We start from the raw sequence: 22,990 nt of genomic DNA, 5'->3' as shown, positions 1-22,990 counted from the left end.
ATTAAGTTCCTAGGATGGCGCTGCTGATACGCTATGTGCAGTGGCAAATTCGAAAGTGCAGGGTCCCTTCATGTTAGCCACAGGCATGTGCCCTCCACCCTTTTTTGCTGCGGGGTTGAAAATGAGATCGTTGTTAATGCCTAGGGACCAATAAGCATAAAAGAGGAGAGTGTTAGCCTTAAGAATAATCTTCTTAGTGTTTGACTCACCTCCTTTCACTGTGGTTGCTCCAATCAGCAGGAAATGACATGGAAGCATGTTAGAAGACTCTTCTCGGTGGCTAACGCACTTCCCTTTCATGCTGATTGGCTGGTAGGATGCTGGAGACATAGGGACCCTGCTGGGACCTGCTCCCAAAAAAGTAAAGGGTCTAAGACCCTCTGAGACCCCCCACGAGTACACCCCTGGCTGTACACACCTTTATATGCCCATAACAATCCATATCCATCCTTCTATAAGCAGAGAGATCCTCACCACCCTTCTCATTATTTGAAGGAAGAACAAAACCAGTATTTTCTCTTTTTGAAATCCATTTTAGCATCGTGTGGGCTTCTGTGTACAGGCTATATATCTCTCCCGAAATATTAAACGTTTTTTCCCTTAAGAGTGCAATCCTAGACATGACTTATTCAGAAGTAAGTTCCAATGAGTTCATATAAGACCGCAAGCAGCCCAAGACTCCAGTCCCCGGGGGCTGCGAGCCTATTTAGCTGGAAGTAAGCCTCAAAGCACACGGTGGGTCTTACTTTTGAGTAAGCGTGCGAAGGGCTGCCATCTCACAGCTCAATCCTATTCATGTTTATTGTAAGCCCCAACAGAGCGGGGCTTAGTTCCGAGTAAATACGACTCGGCTCAGGTTACAAAATGCTCAAATACTCAGAAAGCTACTTTCCCATTCAATGTGTGTGTGTGTTTGTGGATTTTGCGGTGGGAGGGGGCTTCACGAGGAGCTGGGGAGGTGACTTTAGCGATTATTCTAGGAATTCGTGAACAAAACTTTGGTAAACAGCCCTGGTAACTCCTTATACTTTTCGAGTGGCTATTTTTCATTTTGAAAGATGTCATGCACCTTGCTAGTTTTCCTTTTTAAAATTTATTCTAACCCCCCTTTGACCCCCCAAAACCGAAAATACAGAACTAATTGGTATGCATATATTTCTGAAAATCACCATTATCACAAACCTGGTGGCATCTTTAAAGAGGAACAAATGATTTATTTATTTAAAGATGTCAGTCTAACTTCCCCTCCCAGGATGGACTGCCTTCACAAGGCAGTGTACAAAATATGTTACCGTGCTATCCCACACCATCAGAATAAAATCATGGTCCCTTGTAAAAAACCTGAAAAGCCCGGGCAAGCTCCTATAACATAAGATTTCCTGGATCAAAGTCCATTTCAGCAAATGCATGACTTCAGCCCACAAAATGCTTATGTCATAATAAAATTTGGAGTCTTTGGGGAAACCGAAGCCTCCCTTGTTTTGGCACCAGCAGGCTAACACAGGTTACCCCTCTGGAAATGTTTATACTGACGGGGACCTTCTTCTTTAAACAAACAAACAAACGCCCCCAAAGAACCCAAGGCACAATCCATGGGGATTTATTGCACTTTATACCTCGCCTTTCTGTAGTAGGCCCCCAGGGCGGCTAACAAAAAATCCAATGAAGTTATTAAAAGTGCGATCAAGTTGTAGACAAATAGAACAGTTTCCATGGATTTCAAGAAGAGTTTTTGTGTGGATTCCACCCCCATGCCAAAAACTAATTTGTGATGAGCTAAAGCTCTGGCTTGTCCCCTTTAACCAAGGAAATAAAAGGTATGGCATGTTGGGTTTTGACAGTGGAACAAATATAATTGCGACCCAGAGGATGCTACCAGACGTTTTGGAAGTGTCTGATTTACTTTCTACCGATTCTTCATAAATCGCTCTAAAAATAGGACCCTAGTTCCCTATTGTTCTCGGAATGTATCTATCGACAAAAACTCGGGAAGGGGACGGGAGTCGGGCAGAAGGGAACAGACCCTTCGTGTTTCCAAATGTTCACACGCGACGTTATGGGCGCAAGTGGTTTGGACGCTGAGCCCGCTCTTTGTAAGAATAAAGCGGACATCGGACCGCTCACGGGTTGAGCAAAAGCCTTGGGAACAGAGGTGGGTCAGGAGCTAGGCTGCTCAGCCAACTGTTTGCTTTGGAAAAGTCATTCCGTTGGCATCAATAGGACTTTCGAAACAACTCAATGGGTTTATAGTGACCGGATGCCAGACTGTGTTCAAAGAGAGGAGAATGGAGGAGAAGCCTTACAGGGGTTGTAGATCGGGATATTTATTTACTTCCAAACTCGCGTTTCTGTAAATTCTGTGGCTGTCAACGTTTGTTCTTTCTCTGTCATCCACTCTTCCACCCTCTCTCTTTTTCGCGCTTTCTCTCTCTTTTCGAGATTCAGGATCCACCAGGCGACAAGATCTCGGCAGGAAATATTCTTAAGGTGCGTGAGCATTCATGCACTTCTGGGCCGACCAAGCTGTTCCTATCCATCCTGTGCGCATCTGGCAGGGCTGACGAAAGAAATCCGTTTCTTTTCCAACAAATGCACAGTTAGGAGTTTGGTGAGAAGCCCCCGAGGTCGCGGAAGCAGCCTTTTCTCGGTAGCTCGGAAGCCCATGGCTTTCAAGAGACGGAGTGTGGCGGGCTGTGTGTGGGATTAAGACACCGTGAATGAAATATCCACGGCGATCATTTTCTTGGAAGGGAGTCAGTTCCGTGGGCTTCAAAGCGCAGGCTTCAGTCCACAGTTTTACACTCTCGATCTGAAGCGTATCATGTCGACCTTTCTAGGGCTTCCCACCATCACCACCGGGAGGTGGAGTCCCACTGTTTGAAACCAACTTTGCTCCAGAGTTAAATGCGGTTTTGATTTATTGGTTCCTCCGGGAAGTTCCGCTGGAACCAATGGGAAGGGTGGCGCAGCGCGATCCTAAGCACCTTCATCTGAAATAAGCCCTAGTGAGTTCGGAGGAGAGGAAATGTGCCTTGCTGCCACTTGCTCCATCCCACACAGGGGCATTTCAAAGGTAAGGGAGTGGGCCGCGGAGGATTTGCCTGCAGTGGGAGGCTGGTAGCCCTTAACAACCGCTATTTGGCCTTGGCTTGGGATTCGGCTGCCACAAAGATGCGAGGGAACCAACCCTATTAGTAACGGGAGAGGAGAGAAAGAGCTATGACCCTCTTTGTTTAGGGGTCTGGTCTGGCGACTGCTCATTTATTTATTTATTTATTTATTGGATTTGTTAGACGCCCATGTGGCAGGTTGTCCAGCCACTCTGGGCGACGTACAATAAAATACATGGTACATTCAATATAAAAACATATACACGAAAATTAAAAACACAAACTAATGACTACAAAACCTGAAAAACCTAACCCACCTCCCCAGCCTGGTTGAAGAGCCAGGTCTTCAAGGCCCGGCGGAAACACATCAAGGAGGGGGCCTAGCGGAGGTCGGTTGGTCATATCAAGCGACCTCTTCAGCTTCATTATCTTAATTCTAGAGGAATCTCATTTGAAGGACCGGCGGAGTTTAAAAGACCGGGATGTTGAATCAATTTCTACGAAATAAGAAGGGCCGACCAGTTTGAACGAGGAGGCGATATAGAAAACAAGCGATAATGATAATAAACAGAATTGGGGTTGAAGAGCCAGCCCTGATGAGAGTCGCTTCCAGCCCGTCGGAGTAACTTTGCCACACGGTTGTCAGCAGATCGTTTCATACCCACAACCACGCCATTTTATCATCCAGGAGCCCATCCTTTGGAGAGGGACTGTAGCTCAGTGGCAGAGCATTTACTCGACGCGCAGAAGGCCTCCGAGGCAATGCCTTGGCATCTCTGTAGGGCTGGGGAAGACTATAAAACCCGGCGGAGCCGCTGCCTGTCAGCGCAGACAATGCTGAGCTAGATGGACCAACGGCAGCTTCATATGCCCCTAAGCCCAGAAGGCCCTTTGGGGACTTACCTCCAAGCAAATAGGTAAGGGGGGAGGGAATGGGATGTCTCTGTGTATGTCTAAAATACAAGTTCAGGGGCTTCGCTTTTGATATTTCATGTTCAGCTCCTTTCAGCACCAAGCACAAACACACCCAAAAAAGAAAAGCACAGGAGAGAAAGTTACAGGCTTTCTCACATGGCGCCATTTATTTCGAGGCCTGCGTAAACGAACACCGAGTTGTTCCTGCGGATTCAAAGGCTACTTATACAGCTCTGTTTTCTTTAGAATCAGCCTTGTAATTCAGCTCTTCTTAGCAACTCAACCCCGCATCCAGGCCTTTCCTTGCAGTGACGCCTAAGAAAAAAGGCGGAGGAGCCAAGGCCAATACCTCTTCGTGGGGGGGGGGAGCAATGGGAAAAGAAAGAAAGATGTTTTAGAGTAATTGCCTGTGTTTATTCATTTTTATACAAGCTTTATCTCTGCAGCTTGTTAAATGAACATGTCTGAACATAACAGACCCACAGTCCAGTCCCACCCGAGGAAAGGGAAGGGCTTGCACCATGTCCCCAACAAGTAGAGGAGGATCCTAAGCAGGCATTCTTCTCTGGAGTAAATCCCACAGAGGGGATTCCCCACTCACTTGAGTACACATCATGTCTTTAAAACACATGTTCCTCCCTCAAAGCATCCTGGGAACTGCAGCTTACCAATCACAGAGCTACCGTTCCCAGGACCCTTGAAAAATGGACTGCCTTCAAGTCGATTCCGACTTATGGCGATCCCATGAATCGGGTTTCCATGGTAAGCGGTATTCAAAGGGGGGTTACCATTGCCTCCCTCTGAGGCTGAGATGCAGTGACTGGCCCAAGGTCACTCAGTGAGCTTCATGGCTGTGTGGGGATTTGAACCCTGGTCTCCCAGGTCGTAGTCCAACACCTTAACCACTACACCACACTGGCTCTCTCCCAGCACCCTTAACAAACTACATTTCCTAGGATTCTTGGAGGGGGGAGGAATGTGCTTTAAAGGTATGCTGCGTAGGATGGGACTTTCGCCCTCGTAACTAGACTGAAGAGAGATGCATCGTGGCTTCGAAAGAACCCCTCACTTCTTCACACGGAACTTACTTTCACTCATTTCCAGTGAAGCCCGGGTATTCCTTAGGAAATCCTAATTTGACCCGGAGGCGGGGAGAGAGAGCGAGAGAGCGAGAAAGAGAGAGCCTCTTGGCCTCGAAAAAGCCTTCTTCGCTGCTCACAGTCTGACATACAGAGCCAAAATAGTTCCCTTCCAATCTGATTAAATCCGAAAGAAGGAAAATCAGGGACTGGCGCTAAGATGAGAAGGAAGAGAAGCGGCCTGCTCTCCCGAGGCAGGGAAACGTATAGGCCAAGTATGCCAAGCGTGCGTCTTTTGCGACAAATTGCATATCCATATGAAGAAGACGACTGCGGGGAAGCCTCCGCCAGTGTCACTGCTTCTTCACACCCACCTACGCGGCTAGGCCCGGGGTTCCTGCGTTTCAGGAGCAGCGAGGAGAGCTCCACCTACCTCCACATCTCCCCGAGAACGACCTCGCCTTCTGATCCCACAGGGGCTTTCCACCCGCCGACCCTTAGAGACAATGAGAGATTGGTCGAGGTTCCCCCCGGGGTAGGCGTGGCCCTTCCTCCCCCACTGGAGAACTGGCGCACTGTGAGGGGGGCTGAGGGATCCAAGGGGGAGTGGGAGGCAGCCGCTGCAGATCTCTTGCAGGCGAACAAATTGAAGATCGAGGGGAACAGAAGCAGTCCAGATCCTCCCCCCCAACACACACACACACACACACACACATTCCTTGTATCCCACAAGTCCCGCTCCCTAAAGGTGTGGGGCTCTTTCCCAACCAAAACGGAAAACAATAAATATTTACCAGTAGCAGAGCAGAGAGGCTCCTCGACGTGAAGAGTCGTTAATATCAGCCAATGAGGGCTGCGGAAAGTCACCTACAGCCTGATGGATTTGGCTAATTAAATTGGTGGAAATTGACAGGATAAGACTCGGGGAGTTCAGTTGGTAGCATGCAAATGGAAACCCCAAGCTTGGAAAAATCTCTCAGGGAGTCTGTCTGCCTGCCTGCCTGCCTGCCTGCCTGCCTGTCTACCTACTGCCTCCATCCATCCAAGACACAGAAAAAGAAAGATCAACGCTATCTATGCCGACGTACACATGTTTGTTATTAAAATCTCCATACAGATCTCGCCGGAGCTGTGTTTGTCTATAGGAAAATCTGTGTATGTTAACAAGAGAAACGGAACCCTAATAGCTTCACAAAAGTCTCAATGAAAACAACGTGTCTGTCTTGACATAAGAGATTCGTGATTACAGCCACGCTGGATGGTTCACCTTGTTGCTGTAGTGGTGGTCCCAAAGAAGCACAGAATAGGGGTTACAAAATAGTTAGAGTGATCTCTTTTATTGGGACAGTTTCTCCGCAGGAGTGTGGGTATGCAAGCTTTCCAGCCGCACTGAGTTCTACTGCCTCATGAAGAATCTTGAGGCAGAAAAACTCGTAAGTTGGCATAGTTCTATGTCATTTGAAGTTGGGACCAATAAAAGAGATCATCTCTCTCTGTGTGTGATGTGTGGTGTGTGTGTGTGGTGTATGTGTCTATTAGGTCAGTGATGAAACAGAACAGGTAAAGGATATACATCTTGCAGAACATTTTAAACAAATACAGTTCAATTCAAAACAGGCGGATGAATATATTTATAGAAACGATAATTCTATACACATTTCCATATAGCGATTGGTTCACATAGATATTACAGACTCGCAAAGAAAGAAAGAAAGAAAGAAAGAAAGAAAGAAAGAAAAGAAAGAAAGAAAGAAAGAAAGAAAGAAAGAAAGAAAGAAAGAAAGAAAGAAAGAAAGAAAGAAAGAAAGAAAGAAAGAAAGAAAGAAAGAAAGAAAGAAAGAAAGAAGGGGGACAACAGTTTATCGACCAATATGTTTTGCTTATGGGTCTAGCAGCCCCTTCCCCCACCCCACTCCATGCCCTCATTTCTCTCCTCAGTTTAATTTCCTTGCAAACATCGGTTGACAAATGTCACTGTCAGATCACCTGCTTTGAAAGACTCCAGGTTTGTCTGGCAAGACGTATATAAACCCGGCCTGATTGTGTGCATATTTTACTCCGAATTAAGTGCCAGTGAGTTCAGGTAAGACGTACTCCCGGATAAGTGTGCATAGGAACTATAGTCCTAGGAATGCACAAAACAGAGAGCTTGAGAGAGCTTGAGAGAGAGAGAGAGAGAGAGAGAGAGAGAGAGAGAGAGAGAGAGACAACTGGAATTCTCCCTAACCCATCGTTACTTCGCTTTCGGGTTCTGCACTTCCCAAGCAAAGCGAACGCGGGCTGTTCCTGGCACCTGCAGAAAACCGCTTTCCGGTTATCGTTAACAAGAATCTGGAGGGTATAAAGCAATAAACCTGCCAAATGTACCTGTGCGTTAGATACACCCTAGAAATAAAGTCTCTTAAGAAAGTGGCAGAAGGACGGTAGATGGACCTTGCTTAACTTTCTCAGGCGCGCGCACACTCGCCAGAAACACCTCTCTCCCCCTCCCCAGCTCTTCCATATGACTAGGAATATAAAAGGGTTTTTTGGGGGTATATTTGTAAGTGCCTTTCTCGGGTTACTCTTTTCTCGTGTTAGAGTGGAACTCTTGTTAAAACTAGATGAACAAGGCAAGACACTTACAGCGGCATTCGGAGTTGCTGAACCGACTCCAGAAGCTCAAGAAGTTAAACGCTGAGAAATTAAGCCCGGGTGAGGGGTGGGGGGGGAAGAGAGGGGGGGGAAGGAACCCATCAGCTTCGAAAGAGGCACCCAGCCCGCCCCTGCCCCACAAACAGGTTGCCCTACAACAGAGCGGGCGTCTCTTGCCTTACCAATCTCAAAGCGGAACCCAGCCCTGTGCTTGCTTACAAAGCTCAACGTGTAAAATGGCAAAATCACGGGGATTCTTAACTATTTCCAACTATTTTCTTAAGGTTTATCGTGACCTGGCGAGAAACAAACGGAGGTGGAGTGAGGGGGGAACCCAAAGAGGGAGTCGGGAAAAATGACTTCTTCTTGATCCTTCTCAATGGAAGGCCTTATTTAAAAAAAATACTTGCCAGATATGGAAAAAAATATTCTCATAGTAATGTCATGCCACACGTTCTCTGGGTCTGCATAGGATCCCCCCCTCCACCAGGGAAAGTTGCTGAAATATTGAAAGCCAGTACGTTTCTCAGCGTCCCCAACTTTCTGTACCCCCCGCAAGAGGTCTCTTTTCCTACCTGACTCCTCTTCCGCAGATCTCCAAAGATCCTAATGTTTCTCTTCTCAGTGGACGCCAGATTTTAAAATATATATATTTTAAAAGAAAAGATAGGCTGACTTCCCGCCCCAAAGAGAATACGATAGATCCGCGGCAGTGTTGGTTCCACCTTAATGTCTTTCCCCAGTCCATCTTTGCGAGAGATGTGGCGATACCACCTGGATGTTCAGCTATAAATCCCCTTGCAAATAATAAATGGATTAATAATAACAAGGTATGAAGTTCTTTTTATAGAAAAAATGGGAGAGAATTGAAACTAAATGCGGCAGTTAGACAACCATTTTGATAAGAGGATAATTGAGGCGACACTGGTGTATAATTAGAGGATAATTTATGCTATATCCACTTTTATTCCACCTCCCAAAATAAACCCAGTCCATAATCATTACAGGCAAATTGTTCTGAATTTTATAGCTGCAATTTGAACAAAGTAGTGCAGTTAATCACGGGAGATTTTCCCCCCTTTTTGTGTATTCCTGATTAGAAGTCTAATTGCCTCCTTTCGGAAAGTAAAAATAACTACGAAGCGACTCTATTTTTATCATTAACAATGTTGACAATAAAATAAAATCAACTGGAATTGTAATCGAAAGGCAAATTTAGGGCAAAGGCACTTTTTCCTCTGGTAGTTTATATTGCAATCAAGATTTGCCAAACCACTAACCGCATGTCTCATTTGCATATATTTGAAAGCATTACAGGAGCTTCTGTTTTCAATAGGGGGGATGTATTACTGACAGATCTCTGAGGATTCGCCCTCGGAGCAGGATGCTTAAAGCAGACACCATGTCCTGATCCAAGGACGATGCTCCTACGACTGAGTTTTTACTGAATCCTTTCCATGGGCACATCCCATCGCCTGGAAATGTCTCAGGAAAGAAAACTGCTGATTTTGTTCAGAAGAACTCTGGGTTATTATCCAGAATTCTGGATGATAATCCACAGTCATCTTTACCGGGCAAGCGGTTAGGCTTTGGCTCTGAACAGGACGGCTGGACGGTGTTGTGGATCCTAATGGACACGTGTGAAGCAGACGGAGCGTTAGCTTGTGATGGAATGACAGTATGGAAAATAAATATATTCCTTTTTTAAAAAAGAAAAAGTCTGACAATTTGCGGCATATCTAATTGAATGGGTGCCTGGATCTGTGAGGGTGCTGCTTCAGAGAGCATCTTTGTTGTGGTGTGGTGTGGTGTGGTGTGGTGCAGCACAGCACAGCACAGCACACACACACACACAAACGCCTGCCTAGCTGGTTGGCTGGCTGGCTGCTTCTCGCCCGCTCCAAGCTCTGGAGTTGTGCAGAAGGTGGGCGCGCGCAGACGCCAGTAGAAGTGCCCGGGCTTGGTGACGTCAGGGGTTGAGTGACCAATGGGAAGGCGCTGCCCTTTGGAGACAAACCATTCGACTTGTGGCGTTGTTGTTGTGTGTGTTGTTGTGTTTTCCCCTCCCCCCTTTTCTCCTCCTGCCTCAAGTCTAAAAGCAGAAGCTCAACTTTAAGAGAATCCACCTTAAAAGGGGGGGGGAGGGAAAAAATCTCTGCCTTAAACTCCACCAGCATTTGAAAAAACTAACCAAACCAAAACCCTAATAACAAACCCCAACCAGAGAGACAGGGAGGAGGGAGAGAAAGCGAGGAGGAGAGAGAAGCCCCCAAATGGAGGGGGAGAAGAGAGAGGCAAAAAGCCCCAGGAAGGACTAAGTCTCTTGCTCTCTCTTCTCTCTTCCTGGCCCCCCTCCTTTCTCTTCTCTTCCCTTCCTTCCCTCTCCTCTCCTCTCCTCTCCCTCCCCAGCGCCTCTCACACTCCTCCCCTCCACCCCTCCCTCAGTTAACAAGGCCCCTCTCCCCCTATTGCTCTCGCGCGCTCTCCCTCTTTTCTCCCACCTCCCCCCTTTCGCTTAAAAAAAAAAAGAGGGGGAAAAATAGCGCGCGAGCCCCGTCGCTAATTCCCGCCCGGCGCAGGCTAATAGGCTCCCTCGAAGGTGGCGGGAGCGCGAGGGGGGCGACAAGCCGGGCAGAGGCGCTCGTCGCTGGCTGCCCAACTTGGATGATGACCATGACTACGATGGCTGACGGGCTGGAAGCGCAGGACTCGTCCAAATCTGCCTTCATGGAGTTCGGGCAGCAGCAGCAGCAGCAGCCGCCGCCGCCGGCGCCCCAGCAGCCTCCTCAGCCGCCGCCGCCGCCGCCGCCGCCTCCAGTGGCACAGGCGCCCGGCGGCTCCTCGCACTCGGCGCAGCAGCAGCAGCAGCAGCAGCAGCAGAGCTCGCCGGCGGCGGCCATGGCGGGCGCCCACTACCCGCTCCACTGCCTGCACTCGGCGGCGCCCGCCTCGCACTCCCACCCGCACCACCAGCACCCGCACCACCATCACCACCACCACCACCACCACCACGCCGCACCCTACCCGGCCGGCCCCGCCGGCGCCAACTCCTACAGCCACCGCTCGCTCGCCGCCGCCGCGGCCGCTGCCGCCGCCTACCCCTACGTGAGCCACTCGCAGCACAGCCCGTACCTCCAGTCCTACCACGGGGGAGGCGGCGGAGGAGGGGGAGGCGGCGGCGGCGGCGGCGGAGCGGGCAGCCAAACGCGGCCGGACGACGCAGGTGGGTGACACGGATACGCGCGCGGATCCCACGCCGAGGCCCCCTGCCACGCCCCGGCCCCGGCCACCCTACCGGCTCCCCTGCCTGCCTGCCTGCCTGCTTCCCCTTTGTCTCCTGCATTCCCTTTCCTCTCCACTCCCTTCTTTTTCTGCTTTCCTTCTGTCACTTTCCTCCTGGCTCTCTCTCGCCATCGCCTTCATCTTTCTTTCTTTCTTTCTTTCTTTCTTTCTTTCTTTCTTTCTTTCTTTCTTTCTTTCTGCCCATCCCGCTGAACGTTTCCTTGGAAGTAAGTTCCCAAATCAGTCAGCGGGACTTTGCTTTCAAGTAAAGGCTTCGGGCTCAGTGTTTGGATGGCGGGCTCCAGCCACCCCCGACTCTTCCCCCTTGAGGAGCTCCTTGCGGAATGACATTTCCGCAACCCGGTCCGGTGCGTGCTTAATTCGCCCCGTCAGCCCCACTCGGTTCAATAAAGGGGCTTGCTCTCAAGGAAGCGCGCCGAAGATTTGCCAGCCTCCTTCCCGCTCTTCTCTTTGCTTGTCCCGGATCCCCAGTTCACGGTCTTTCGCTCCCGGATCCACTCGCGGGCCGGCGCCGATGTGTGTATGGGGATGCTCAGGCATGTGTGCTATGTTTCAGGGACTCCGAGGCGCTTCCCTTCGCTTGGACGCTGCCAGTGGACTGTGGATTCCAAGACAGGGTTCTGATGGACGCCTTAAGCAAAGACCGTAGAGGCCTTCTGCGATTTAGCCATCGGGAAGGAATGTTGGCGGTGGTTTTTTTTAGGATGTTTGTTCGCATAGCCCACGGATACCCTCTCCATGGCGGTGGCCTGTGTGGGCAGCAATGCTCTGATTAAAAGAGCGACTGGGCCATTCCCCTTCTCCTGCCACGGCAGGCTGCTGCAGCAGTTTTGGGGCAGCCATGCCAGGCTACTTTTGAGAAAGAATTCCTCAGCAGCTCAAGGGCGAAGGGCCACGATCGTCGCTTCTTTGTTGCTTTACGCAAGGTGATAAGAGAGCAAGAGAGCCTGAAACAGGGTTAGCGCCTGAGGGAGCAAGGTCAGACACAGTTGACTCTACTGTGTCCTGGTGCATCGCAGATACTACAGAGAAGAGGTGTTTCTTGCACAATTTCATCACGTATTAGTTCAGCCACTGTGTATAGGAAATAACATAGTAAATTCCATCCTTGCATCCATTGGCTAGCCATCTGTCTACTGGGCTGATCTGTAGCAAATTTATCTCAAGAAACAAATGAAAAGTTGCCAAAGGAAGGAGAAGGTGCATGTGTCTTCGTTAAATCTTTTGCGAGCTGTAGGTGGCTGTGGAGACAAGTCTGTCTAAGCAGATTCCAGCGATAAACGCTACCCTGCATTTATTTATTTATTGGGAAAATTTGAGATTGGAGATAAATATTTATCTCCTAGATATGAATCTATCTGAGATAAAGTACCCTCTGTGTGTGTGTGTGTAATCCATGCACACGTAAATATTAAACGAGACATTTAGATAGTACTATATGCGTGTCATTGTGTGTATAGGGAGAAAAATATTTTTGATCAGAGAGATCAATGCAGTAGCCACAAACAAGTTAACAGGGTGCATTTCAGGTTCTCCGTTGAAATTAATGAGATTTGCCATGGACGAAGGACTTCTGGAAATAGCAGTAATTTTTGTCTGAACAAAGTACTGCTTGTATGCCGTTTACTAGGCGTCACAAATTTCCTAGCATACCTAGGTAGCGAAACTGTCAGGAGAGCGATATGGCCAGGTAAAAGAATCCTTCACAACAGAAGACTGGTTGAATGACTTGTAGGCGGCCTGTTCCTCTTATAACCCCCCACCCCATGGATTTTAGCATTTAAATAACGGCATGGAGATGCCTTTGTTGCTGAATGCTCTTGATCTCCCTCCCCAATATAAAAGCTCCCGCACCACCACCTGGATGTCTCTCAGAAGGAATTTACTGTGTTGGGCATCTCCCTTCAAATGTTCCTTCCTTTTTTATATTGCAGATCAGCAAAAAACCACAGTTATTGAAAACGGGGAGATCAGATTTAATGGGAAAGGGAAGAAGATTCGGAAGCCTCGAACCATTTACTCGAGTCTCCAGCTGCAGGCTTTAAACCACCGCTTCCAGCAGACCCAATACCTGGCGCTTCCCGAGAGAGCAGAGCTGGCAGCATCATTAGGACTAACTCAGACACAGGTAATTCCCGGGAAAGTCCAGATCGCTGCGATCCTGGACGAGACAAGGACAGGACAGGCCAAAAACAAACACACAAACCATTACTTCCGTTGGCCAAAAGACTAGAACTAAAAGTGGAACTCAACTCAGCATGTCAGCATATTGCAAAGACTTGGCCAAACATGCATAGGTGAAATATCCCTCGGAATTTTTCTCTGTTTTTTATCCAGTCTACTTTGATGGTGCGTTTAGCAAGGTTTGGGTCTACGAAATCAGAGTGTGGGCACGTATCTATTTTATTACAGCCCAAATGTGAAGGACAGAATAAATACTGAGATGGAAGGGTCAGAAGACAATTTATAAATAAAACCAAAAAACGGATGCTGGAGTGGGGGGGGGCAGAGAAACCTCTTATACAGTGGAAACATATTACATAAGATGCACAGCCTCTAGGCCCGAAGAAAGCGCACCTACCCTAGTAATATTCAGTAGTAAATTATCCTGGATGAGTAACTGGAATTCAGTGCTTGCCCTTAGGCAAAATGTACAAAAGATGATGATAGAGCTGACGATCAAAGGGAAGCGTGTACAAAATTAGAGCAAGTTAAGCCACAGTTAAATGTGGTTGGTGTGTTCTTGGTTTCCTGGCAAATTTAAGCCTGAATGACACACGAGGCACGAAGCGATTAATTGGATTCCTGAATGCAAAAAAAGAAAGAAAAAGAAAAACTGGCATTTGTAATCTTCAGAAAATAAAAATAAAAACAATAAGCCATAAGCATGAATCCACTGGTGGCTGAAAGGAATGTGAGCAAAAGAGAGAACAATATATGAATTTGGGATTTGGTGCGGTGTGGTGATAGGGGCAATCTTGATGGCAAAAGAAGGCAGGGAGGTGCATTTGAATAATCACACATTCACATGTTTAATGGGAATCCGGGTCTTTAGAGCACCTAAAGTGTGGCAAATAAAACTAGACCTGCCAGAGAAAGGATGTTGTTCTTTGCAAAACGCCCTTATTTGAATGGCACCGGGCTCCCCTTCCTTGTTGCAGAGGTTTAGTTGGGGTTAAAAAAATTAAGTTCATCTTGTGTTGATGTTTTGAAATTTTCCATTGTGTAAGGCTCCGTTTTGTTGGTTTTATGCCACTTAAAAGACGCTGGGATACAGATCATCATCAGGTTCAGAGAAGCAGATCAACTCTCCTGGCCTTTTCTGCACTCTACAAAATGGACTGTTGGAAGGGGCACCTTTCCCCCCCCTTTCCCTTTCTCTTTATTTTTTTACTCACATATTACTTCTTTATAGGCCAAGCTGGAATCCAACAAAACTGACGCGTTTGGGGATTTAAGCCAATTTAGACCCCTTGAAGCCAGCTGCAGACCGTTTTAGAGCCTGATCTTAAACTCGTTAAAGTGGAAGTGGCACCCCTTCCTAAGCACATTTACTTGGAAGTAAGTCCAACTGATTTCGGTGAAACTTCTGAGTATGTGTGGTTAGGATCGCGCCTTGGTCCCATTGAGATGAATGGCGCTGATGACCTCATCCTCAGGGGTTTAGCATCGGATTGGAGTGTAGGATTATTTTGAACCGTGCCATAGGATGGTTCAAGGGATGGAGGAATGGGCTGGGGCGGGGGAGGATTCAAAATACCAAGGGAGGTCGTAGGGAGATCACCTTCACTACACTGGTCTCCTCCCCTCCCCCACTCCAGATAATAAAACGGTAGTTGCGTACTTATAATTATGCAATACCTTGCAGGTCGATGGGCGTCATATCCGCCACGTACGCAGGTTGTCTGCGTGCGTAGTGCCCTAAATGGACGCGTAAAAAATGCAGGGGCGAAATGAACAAGGGCATTGTAGCTGCCCACAGAAGGAAATGGCCTTTTAAAACATTCTCAGCGCAGTTACCTACAGTAAATAAGTCCTAATTGTAGGTGATTTAAACAATGAAAATAAAAAAAGTGGGAGGGGAAGAAAGGGTGGGTTATAATGAAGTTTGTGGCATAGCGGTAGCTAGGCCATATTGCCACACAGAGGAGGAGGGGGGGGCAGGAGAGAAAGAAAGAAAGATTTCAAACTGCCTCTTCGTCTCCTTCTCTTAAGTTGGCCCTCTGCAGACCTCTCAAGTCTTCTGCCTTTTGATTGCAGGTGAAGATCTGGTTCCAGAACAAGCGCTCCAAGTTTAAGAAATTGCTCAAGCAAGGCAGCAACCCTCACGAGAGCGACCCCCTGCCGGGCTCTTCCACTCTGTCCCCGCGGTCTCCAGGTCTGCCTCCTGTCTGGGACGTTTCAGCCTCTGCCAAAGGAGTCAACATGCCTCCCAATAGCTACATGCCTGGTTATTCTCACTGGTACTCTTCTCCACATCAAGACACAATGCAGAGACCACAAATGATGTGAATGGGCCAAGAGAAACAGCTAGTCGGAGAAGCCGCGTCTCCAGAACGGCCTTGCCAAGGGGGAGGAGGAGGAGAGCGGCTCGCGGGGCTCTGGGCGAATCTGGAGCGTGTGGCAAGGAAGAGAGACTGGGGCGGCTTCGCCTTCTCCTTTCCTTTAACCTCAGCGATTGATCTTGAGCAGAAAGAGACCATTTGCGTTGTGGCCCACGTCAGATGCTCCTCTTTAGGATATTTCCATTGGGACTCGGAGGCACCAAACCTCTCTGGGAGTACAAGTCAAAGCAAAAAACAAAACAAAAACAAAACAAAAATTACAGACTTTTCCCACCAGTCCACGCAGCAACTTAAAAAACAAACACAACAACAAAAACAAAAGCAAAAAACCAACAAAACCCGTTTAATGGAAAAGAAGCGATGGAAACGATCTTATTTTTATTCACTAAACCGAGATTGACAGAATAGATTGGAAAGGGGGGCCGAGAAAGGGATTTATTATTATTATTATTAATATTATTATTATTACTTTTAAAGGGAGAAGAAAATACCGTTTGGGGCAGGGTGGCGGGGAGGAAAGCTTTTCTAGTTCAATTTGGACACTTCCGCGAAGTCAAATCTGCATGCTTTCTCGGAGTGGAACTGGCGGCTGCGAGGGCGGATCCATCATCTCTCCCGCGGTCAGAAAGTCACTTGGAACTAAGGCGCCTGAAACTGACCAGAAGGTCTCCTGCGCATGCCCCGTTGCAATGAACCGGAGCTGTGCCCTCATTCATTTCGGTGGCGCTTATAGAAGAAAACTCCACCGTGTGAATTATGCCGCAGGAGAAGGACTGGGGGAAAGTAACATACATAGGAAAACAAAACAAAACCACACCTGATCCTAAGGCTAAAATCTCTCCCAACGCCCCACCCCCTCGTCGGCAGTACTCTCTCGGTCTCTCAGCTGCCTACCCAGCAATCTTGTTGTACATATTGTTGAATTTTAGTTGTATATATACTTTGTATGTTTTGTCTCCTTTCATATATAGAGTAAAACCCATAAAACGTCAAAAGAGTCGTGCATTACTCTACGCTTTAAAAAGATTTTCTCTCCCCCCGCCTTCTCGCGCATCACCCAAATTTAAAGAGGGAGAAGGAGATATTAAGCACCTCGATCCTAAACACAGCAGCTCGGCATTTATTACTCCTCAGTAACTGTGCTTAGGATTTCAGCCTCATAGTTCACATACAGAGCACCACCTTCTTCAGCCCGGCTGCTCTAGAGTAAATGAGTTCTGCATCTGCTGTTTATCTAAGATTAATACACGCAGAATGAAACAGAAGTAATATATTAAGGGATGGAGAATAATGGACAGAGAGGTACACCCATATCCACGTAGCAAGTAGTCGTCAGTGACAGATAGGTGCGTATTATGTAACACACCACACACCAGTCATAAAGTCGACTCTATTTTGTGACTGTCTACCTACCTACCTAATCAGTAAAAAGATATTGTTTAAAGGAGACTGGTCTTGATCCATAAACCGGTGAGTTTAAGCGGATTTGCAACCTCTGTAGCCAATAGTACTAAAGTGGCTTCCCACTCTGTCTTAATGGGCTACAGTCCTCTCCGCTTTCTCTGCATTGTAAAAAGAATGCTGGCTTCCGAAAATCTCGCGGAATTTTATTTTCCGTTGAAACACTGGCTTCGTGAAAGCTATCCTCGACCTGTCTTTAGCAGATTCGGCAAAAGTCAAGGAGTTTGACTGTGTGAGTGGGGTGGTGCCCCCCCGCGCCCCCTTCCCAGCAGCAGACTACCTAATGTTCAACAGGGCTCTCTATGAGTGCTCCCTATTCCACAATGCAGAATCCAGGACGAATGATATCCTTCTTAGGGTTGCGCAAAGGCGAGAAATCATGAACCACGAAAAGCCCCTTTCGTCACACAAGCAGGATGCCCCATACTGCGAGAATTAATGGCTGGAGCCCTGGGCATCCTTCAAATTATGAACCTTGAAACCACTGAGCCATTTATCAGAAGTCAATGGAGATCCTCAGAGTGCTCCATATAATGACAGCTACATACAGTCGTGCAAAAGGACAGTCACTATAATTAGACACAAAAGCCAAGACTACTTACCAATATACCAGCGCCGTTTTTTTGTTGAGCAACTTCCACGCTCAGTCAGTCTTCAGAATGGCTTAAAACCGATCAAGTCTTGTCATTTTCTACCATTCGCATTGTTACATTAGGAGGAAAAAATGTTTTCTTTTCTTTTCCCCCCTTCTCATTCCTACTGTGAAACTTTGGGTTCAGCTCTCCCCAGGATCAATTGTGAACAAAGCCCCCAGCTGCAGTGCCATCCAATTTGAAGCAGACATTGGGGACAATTTAAGGTTTTTATCCATAAGAAGGTTTTTTCCCCCATTCTCTTAAATGCAGCCATAATTAGAGTAATTTTTCATGTAGCCCGCTGATTACAGCGTTTTTACCGTCAAAGATAATTACCTGTAATTTTCTTCCACTTTTAATACTAAAAAGCCATCTTTATTTAGATTCAGGAACAGGAAAGGCGAAACAAAAGAGGGAAATTATTCTGTTATTCATACACAAATTGCAGAGACGTAGGGCCTAAAATTGAAAATTAACCAAAATTATAATGCTAGGAAGAATGGAAGAGGCTTCTGAGGTACAGCTGGTTGTGGGGTTCGCTGAATTATTCAGATGCGGGTTAGAGAGAGAAAGCTATCATACATTTAAACCGAGGGTAGCCCTTCCTTTTGTAGAGGAGCCAGGCTATCCAGTCCCCATAGACTTCCTGATGAAGGATAATTCTCAAAACCAGTGAAACCACAGCAAAATGGGGATGCTGCAAGCGAAGCCACAAGCCAGTCAATAGGACTAAGATCCCAGCTCCCTGCACGCTTTTCTCAGAAGCATCACTGAGATGAATGGGCCTTGGTGCGAAGTGAGTAAATATCTTTAGGATCAGGGTAGTGTAGGGCTCACGCTACTGAAATCAAGGGCAAATCTTTCATGGTTTTCATGGTATTGGACTGCACACCGAAATCCGCTGAATGTCTAGTATATCGGCTTAACTGCTGGGTCCTGCAGGGGGGTGCTTGATATATCCAGCCTCAAACACTACCTCCCCCCATCAAGAGCAGCCCATCTCGAACAACCTTCCCTATCTCCCCTTCCAATGGAGCAGTGCATCCTGAATGACACATTAACCTTTTCTCGGTTACTTCATCTCATTTCACTAGAGCGCGATGACTTTGTCCTCATTAATTTGCCATCGATGCCCAGCTTGGATAAGATAGGCGGACGTGGAAGTTGACCGGGAGCGTCCTCGCCTTCTCTTCCGCACTCCCCTGCGCAATCCTCTACAGGTCTACTCAGCGGCCAGTCCCACTGGTTCAATGGGACTTCACTTTCAGGATTTGAAGTCACTGGTTCAACGGGACTTACTTTCGGCAGAATGGAACGCACTGCGTCCTGTTTAGAGGCTAAGATTTGGAAGGCGATGGACGCAGTTTTTGAAAGGGGCGATGCAGGAATGGGTAAACTGAACTTCTTGCAGAGGGCCTTTGTGGCGGCGAGCTGGTGAGCCAAAAAGCATTGCCTGACTACAGTTAAGGGGGGGGGGAGAGAAAGACTCGCGAAACAGCGTCATCTATAGATAGGAGTGGGATAATTGTGCCATAACGTAGAGCTTCTCAAAAAGGAGTTCCTTTTAGGGGTTCACCAACAACCTCTTTACAGTGAATTGGGTTAACAGAATACTCCCCTCCCAGTAAAGTTTCTGAAAGTCCTCGCGATTGTATAAATAATAATACCGATCCCACTTACAGAATTCTAGTAAACAGGAAGAGGGGGGTTCCTGGGAAGGTAATGACGGTGTGGGGAGGGGGACACACACAGAGACACAATGGCTTGTGTGTGTGGATAATCCACCTCCCATTGAAATCGAAGGCAAAACGCCCATCTGACCGGGATTGTTCCTGAGCAATCGGGACCTCAAAAACAAGCCACAAACCCACGCAGAAGTCGAGACGGGGCAAGAGGTTCTGAAGCAGAACATTGTAAGCAGCCCCCTTCAACTTAGTCAGGCCGGATTCACAACCCCTTAAAACCGAGAAGAGGTCTCCAGTCTCTTTAAGCAAGCAACCTGGATTTTTAGACCACTTCACACACACACACACACACACACACACACACACGATTGACAGTCAGCTTGTTTGGAAAGTGAGGTCAATTAGAAGGAACGGATCGCTTTCGGGATGATAACGGTGAAAAAGGCTCGCAGAGGGAGACGCAATACGCCGCTCCATTGAAATACACCGGATTTGTTTGGATGCATTTAGGCATCCAAGTTGCTGACTGGGTGTCCAGCTGATCATTTGGAAAGAGGCTGCTTGAAACGACCCCTCCCCCCAATAAACACACACACACACACACACACATATATATACGCAGAGCCTTGTCCTTGGGAAAATCGACCTAGGAGAAATCCCCAACTAAATTTCAACAGCCCGGTTCTTTGCCTGTCTGCTCCGAAGTGTTCCACTACACTCAATGGGACTTACTCGTGAGTAACCGTGCAATGTCATTTCAGCCTTAGGAAGATTCAATAGATACATACCAGCTAGCACAGTGGACTGAACCCCTTACAAGCAATGGGACCACTCTGTCTTAAACTTGGAAACCGATTGAGAATGACATGCTCCGCAGAGTATTTCTTTGTCATTCTGAATAGTGAGTCCTCAAATGACACCTCATTGATGTTGACATTCCCGGTCCGTTTTCAGACTACCCCCCCTTTCAATACATCCCCCCCATTTTTGATCCTGTGAGTCACTGAGCACGCGAAAATGTGGCATTCCGGTGCCACCCACCCAAACCCCAGAGCCTCCCCGAATAAGGCTAGAACGCAGGCAAACAAACAAACAAACACATGCTCATCCTCGGTTATCTAGAAAAGGTCTAGTAAGGAAAACTGAGAAATTATAAAGAGCAGGGTTTTCTTCTTTCTGTCTTTTTTTGCAAAAATAAAAAGTAATCATCATTAAAATGTGAAGAGGTACAGCTGAAGGGATATGCAGCAGTCAAGGAGGCTTAAAACCAAACCAGACAAAAACTTACCCCCGTGCAAAACCTGTTAAGCAGAGATGAGGGTCTAAGGAAATCTATAGTGAAGAGAAGCAGTGGAGAATATTTTTCTGAGACTCAGGGCAGAAGCTCTTTCTCTATATTCTTGGTTGACTGAGCATATCCAGGTGTGAAATTGTTTGCACACCCCGGCACCTCTTATATTGCCAGCAAAATTAGCTGTTATTACTGTCACTGTTTAGTGATGGTTAGCTTGATAAAAAAAACCCGCTGTAATCAAGACCTGGCGCATCTTTGCAAATTACAGATAATTGTAAACGTCCAGATTATGATAATAGCATCCTAATCCAGACTGCAATATAATTATTACAGAGTGTTACATCTGAAACTGTCCAGTAGGGCTAATTCGGCCATTATTTAGACCTTTCCCCCCCCCTCTAGCTCCTCCACTACAAATGGGTTGCTGAGCTGAAAATGTACGATTGTAATTTCACGGGGCACTCAATGACTAATGATAGAGGAAGAGGGGGGGAAATACAAAAGTGAAATGTGAACGGGAGCGATCAAATCAAAATCGGGAGAGGGAGGGGAAAAGAAGAGAGAGACTTTGGGTTGATTCGGGGGGGAATCAGAAGAGCGGTAAGGAAGAACAGAGCAAATCAGGGGGCTGCATCGTTACGTGTCCAAACCTGGGCAAGCGAAGGGAGGCTTTGGGGGCTATTCAAGGGCTGTAGTCCCCCCTCCTCTCCCTCTGTGTGTGTGTGTGTGTGTGTGGTAAGCGCACGCGTGTGCGTGAAATCATCATCCCAAGGCCCGCTCGTCTCTCTTTCGCCGCTGCCAGAGATTCCCGCCCACCCACCCCCGCTCGCTTGCTTTGCCCGGACCGGACTGGAAAGCGACATCGACAAGAAAGAGGCCAGTCCCAGGCTGGAAGTGCAACTGAATCATTCTTGGAATCAAACGCCATTGATTCCAGTTCAACCGTCATTGATTTTTTTTTTTTAAGTCAGAGCCCTGCAGGATCAGACTAAGTGTCCATTAAGTCCAGCACCCTGTTTCCAACAGCGGACGGCCAGTTGCCCCTCCGGAAAGCCCAGGAGGAAGGCATGGAGGCAATCTCACCTCCCGTTCCCCAGAGCTGCTTGACCCTAACTAAGCCCTGGTCTTCAGAGGTATAACTGGAGTTTCCAGTGAAGTATCAGGGTTTGCCATAGATCCCAAGAGAACGTTCCCCATTGCTTTTTTTAAATTTACAGCCAGATCCTAAGCACATCGGGTTGTGTGGACCCATCTATTTCATTCAAACGGGACTTACTTCCAAGAAACCACGCCTATGGAAATCTCAGGCTTACTCCTAAGTAAAGTGTTTAGGATCAATCTGTGAGCCTCAGAGGTTGTGCTCTTCATTTATTTTTATTTTTTAAATTAAGCTGCAGTATCCATTGACATTGCTGTTGATGCAATTCTGACAAGACTAAATTTAATTTCCTTTTGCATACTGTCTCTACATACCAAAGACTTCTTTTCCTCGTTCACATTTCCTCAGTGGACAAGCCCTTGGGAACCCCAAAGGCAATTAGCCGGGCAGGTTTTAATTGCAATTAATTAAACAAAGCAGCCTGTCGTAAGTTAAAGCTCTCATCTATTGTCTCTGGCGTCTGGTAAATACACAATGTGGGGACTCGCTTTGGCTGTTCGGTATTCCAACCGTCAAAGGAGGTCCTTGATATATAACCATTCATATTCACTTATGCATATTCACACATACACCTTGATCCTAAGCAGACACTCATACTTGGAAACAGCTCAATTGAAATAAATGGGGAAATTATTTATCACTTTAAAGTCAGGGTGGCGTCTAAACTCACGGTGAAATTTAACTTACTTACTGGGAAGTGAAATACGTTTGAAATCAACAGGGCCTTTAGAACGGCTACAGTCCTACACCTACTACCTTGGGAGTAAGCCCCTGTGAATCCAGTGGGGCCTACTTCTGAGGAGACATGTACAGGATTGCACTGTAGGCTGGTGGCGATAGACACTGGGCAGAAACGCAAGGCATATCACAACGGGGAATCGTGGAAATGATTTGTGGAGAGTCAAACGGGCCGGTTTGTGAACAGCGGACAGTTTCAGTAAAGGAATCGGTATGTCTCCCCTCCTCCCTCGCCTTCAAACCTGGTTTTGTACTGGCGTTCCCACCCACTAAACCAGGAGAGGAGGTGACCCACTAGTAACACAAAGAAAGTCCCAGCAATTCCTCGGGGGGCTTTTGTGCTTTGTGGACTCCCAGCTTCCCGGATCGAAGGGGATTTCTTTGTGTTCGTTCCCATCTGGGTGTTCTTTGA

The 22,990-nt window shown here is 47.4% G+C and overlaps 1 protein-coding gene across 1 annotated transcript; it reads left to right on the top strand.

The window, feature by feature from the left end:
- Nucleotides 1-10,402: 10,402 nt before the first annotated feature.
- Nucleotides 10,403-16,064, top strand: DLX6 (distal-less homeobox 6). The gene is made up of 5 exons (XM_061586347.1): nt 10,403-10,555; nt 10,601-10,895; nt 10,932-10,961; nt 12,976-13,169; nt 15,302-16,064. The coding sequence occupies exons 1-5, from the start codon at nt 10,403-10,405 to the stop codon at nt 15,551-15,553; spliced, it is 924 nt and encodes a 307-aa protein (XP_061442331.1). The 3' UTR covers nt 15,554-16,064.
- The last annotated feature ends 6,926 nt before the right edge of the window (nt 16,065-22,990 follow it).

This window comes from Rhineura floridana, chromosome 10 (assembly GCF_030035675.1).
Source record: "Rhineura floridana isolate rRhiFlo1 chromosome 10, rRhiFlo1.hap2, whole genome shotgun sequence".
Lineage (NCBI taxonomy): Eukaryota > Metazoa > Chordata > Lepidosauria > Squamata > Rhineuridae > Rhineura > Rhineura floridana.
This window is presented reverse-complemented; position numbering and strand designations above follow the sequence as displayed.

Coding starts and splice junctions, on each gene's coding strand:
- DLX6 (XM_061586347.1), top strand. CDS start 10,403: ATGATGACCATGACTACGATGGCTGACGGGCTGGAAGCGCAGGACTCG. Junction 10,556..10,600: donor CGCCGCCGCCGCCGCCTCCA/GTGGCACAGGCG, acceptor GCGCAGCAGCAG/CAGCAGCAGCAGCAGCAGAG. Junction 10,962..12,975: donor AACGCGGCCGGACGACGCAG/GTGGGTGACACG, acceptor TTTATATTGCAG/ATCAGCAAAAAACCACAGTT.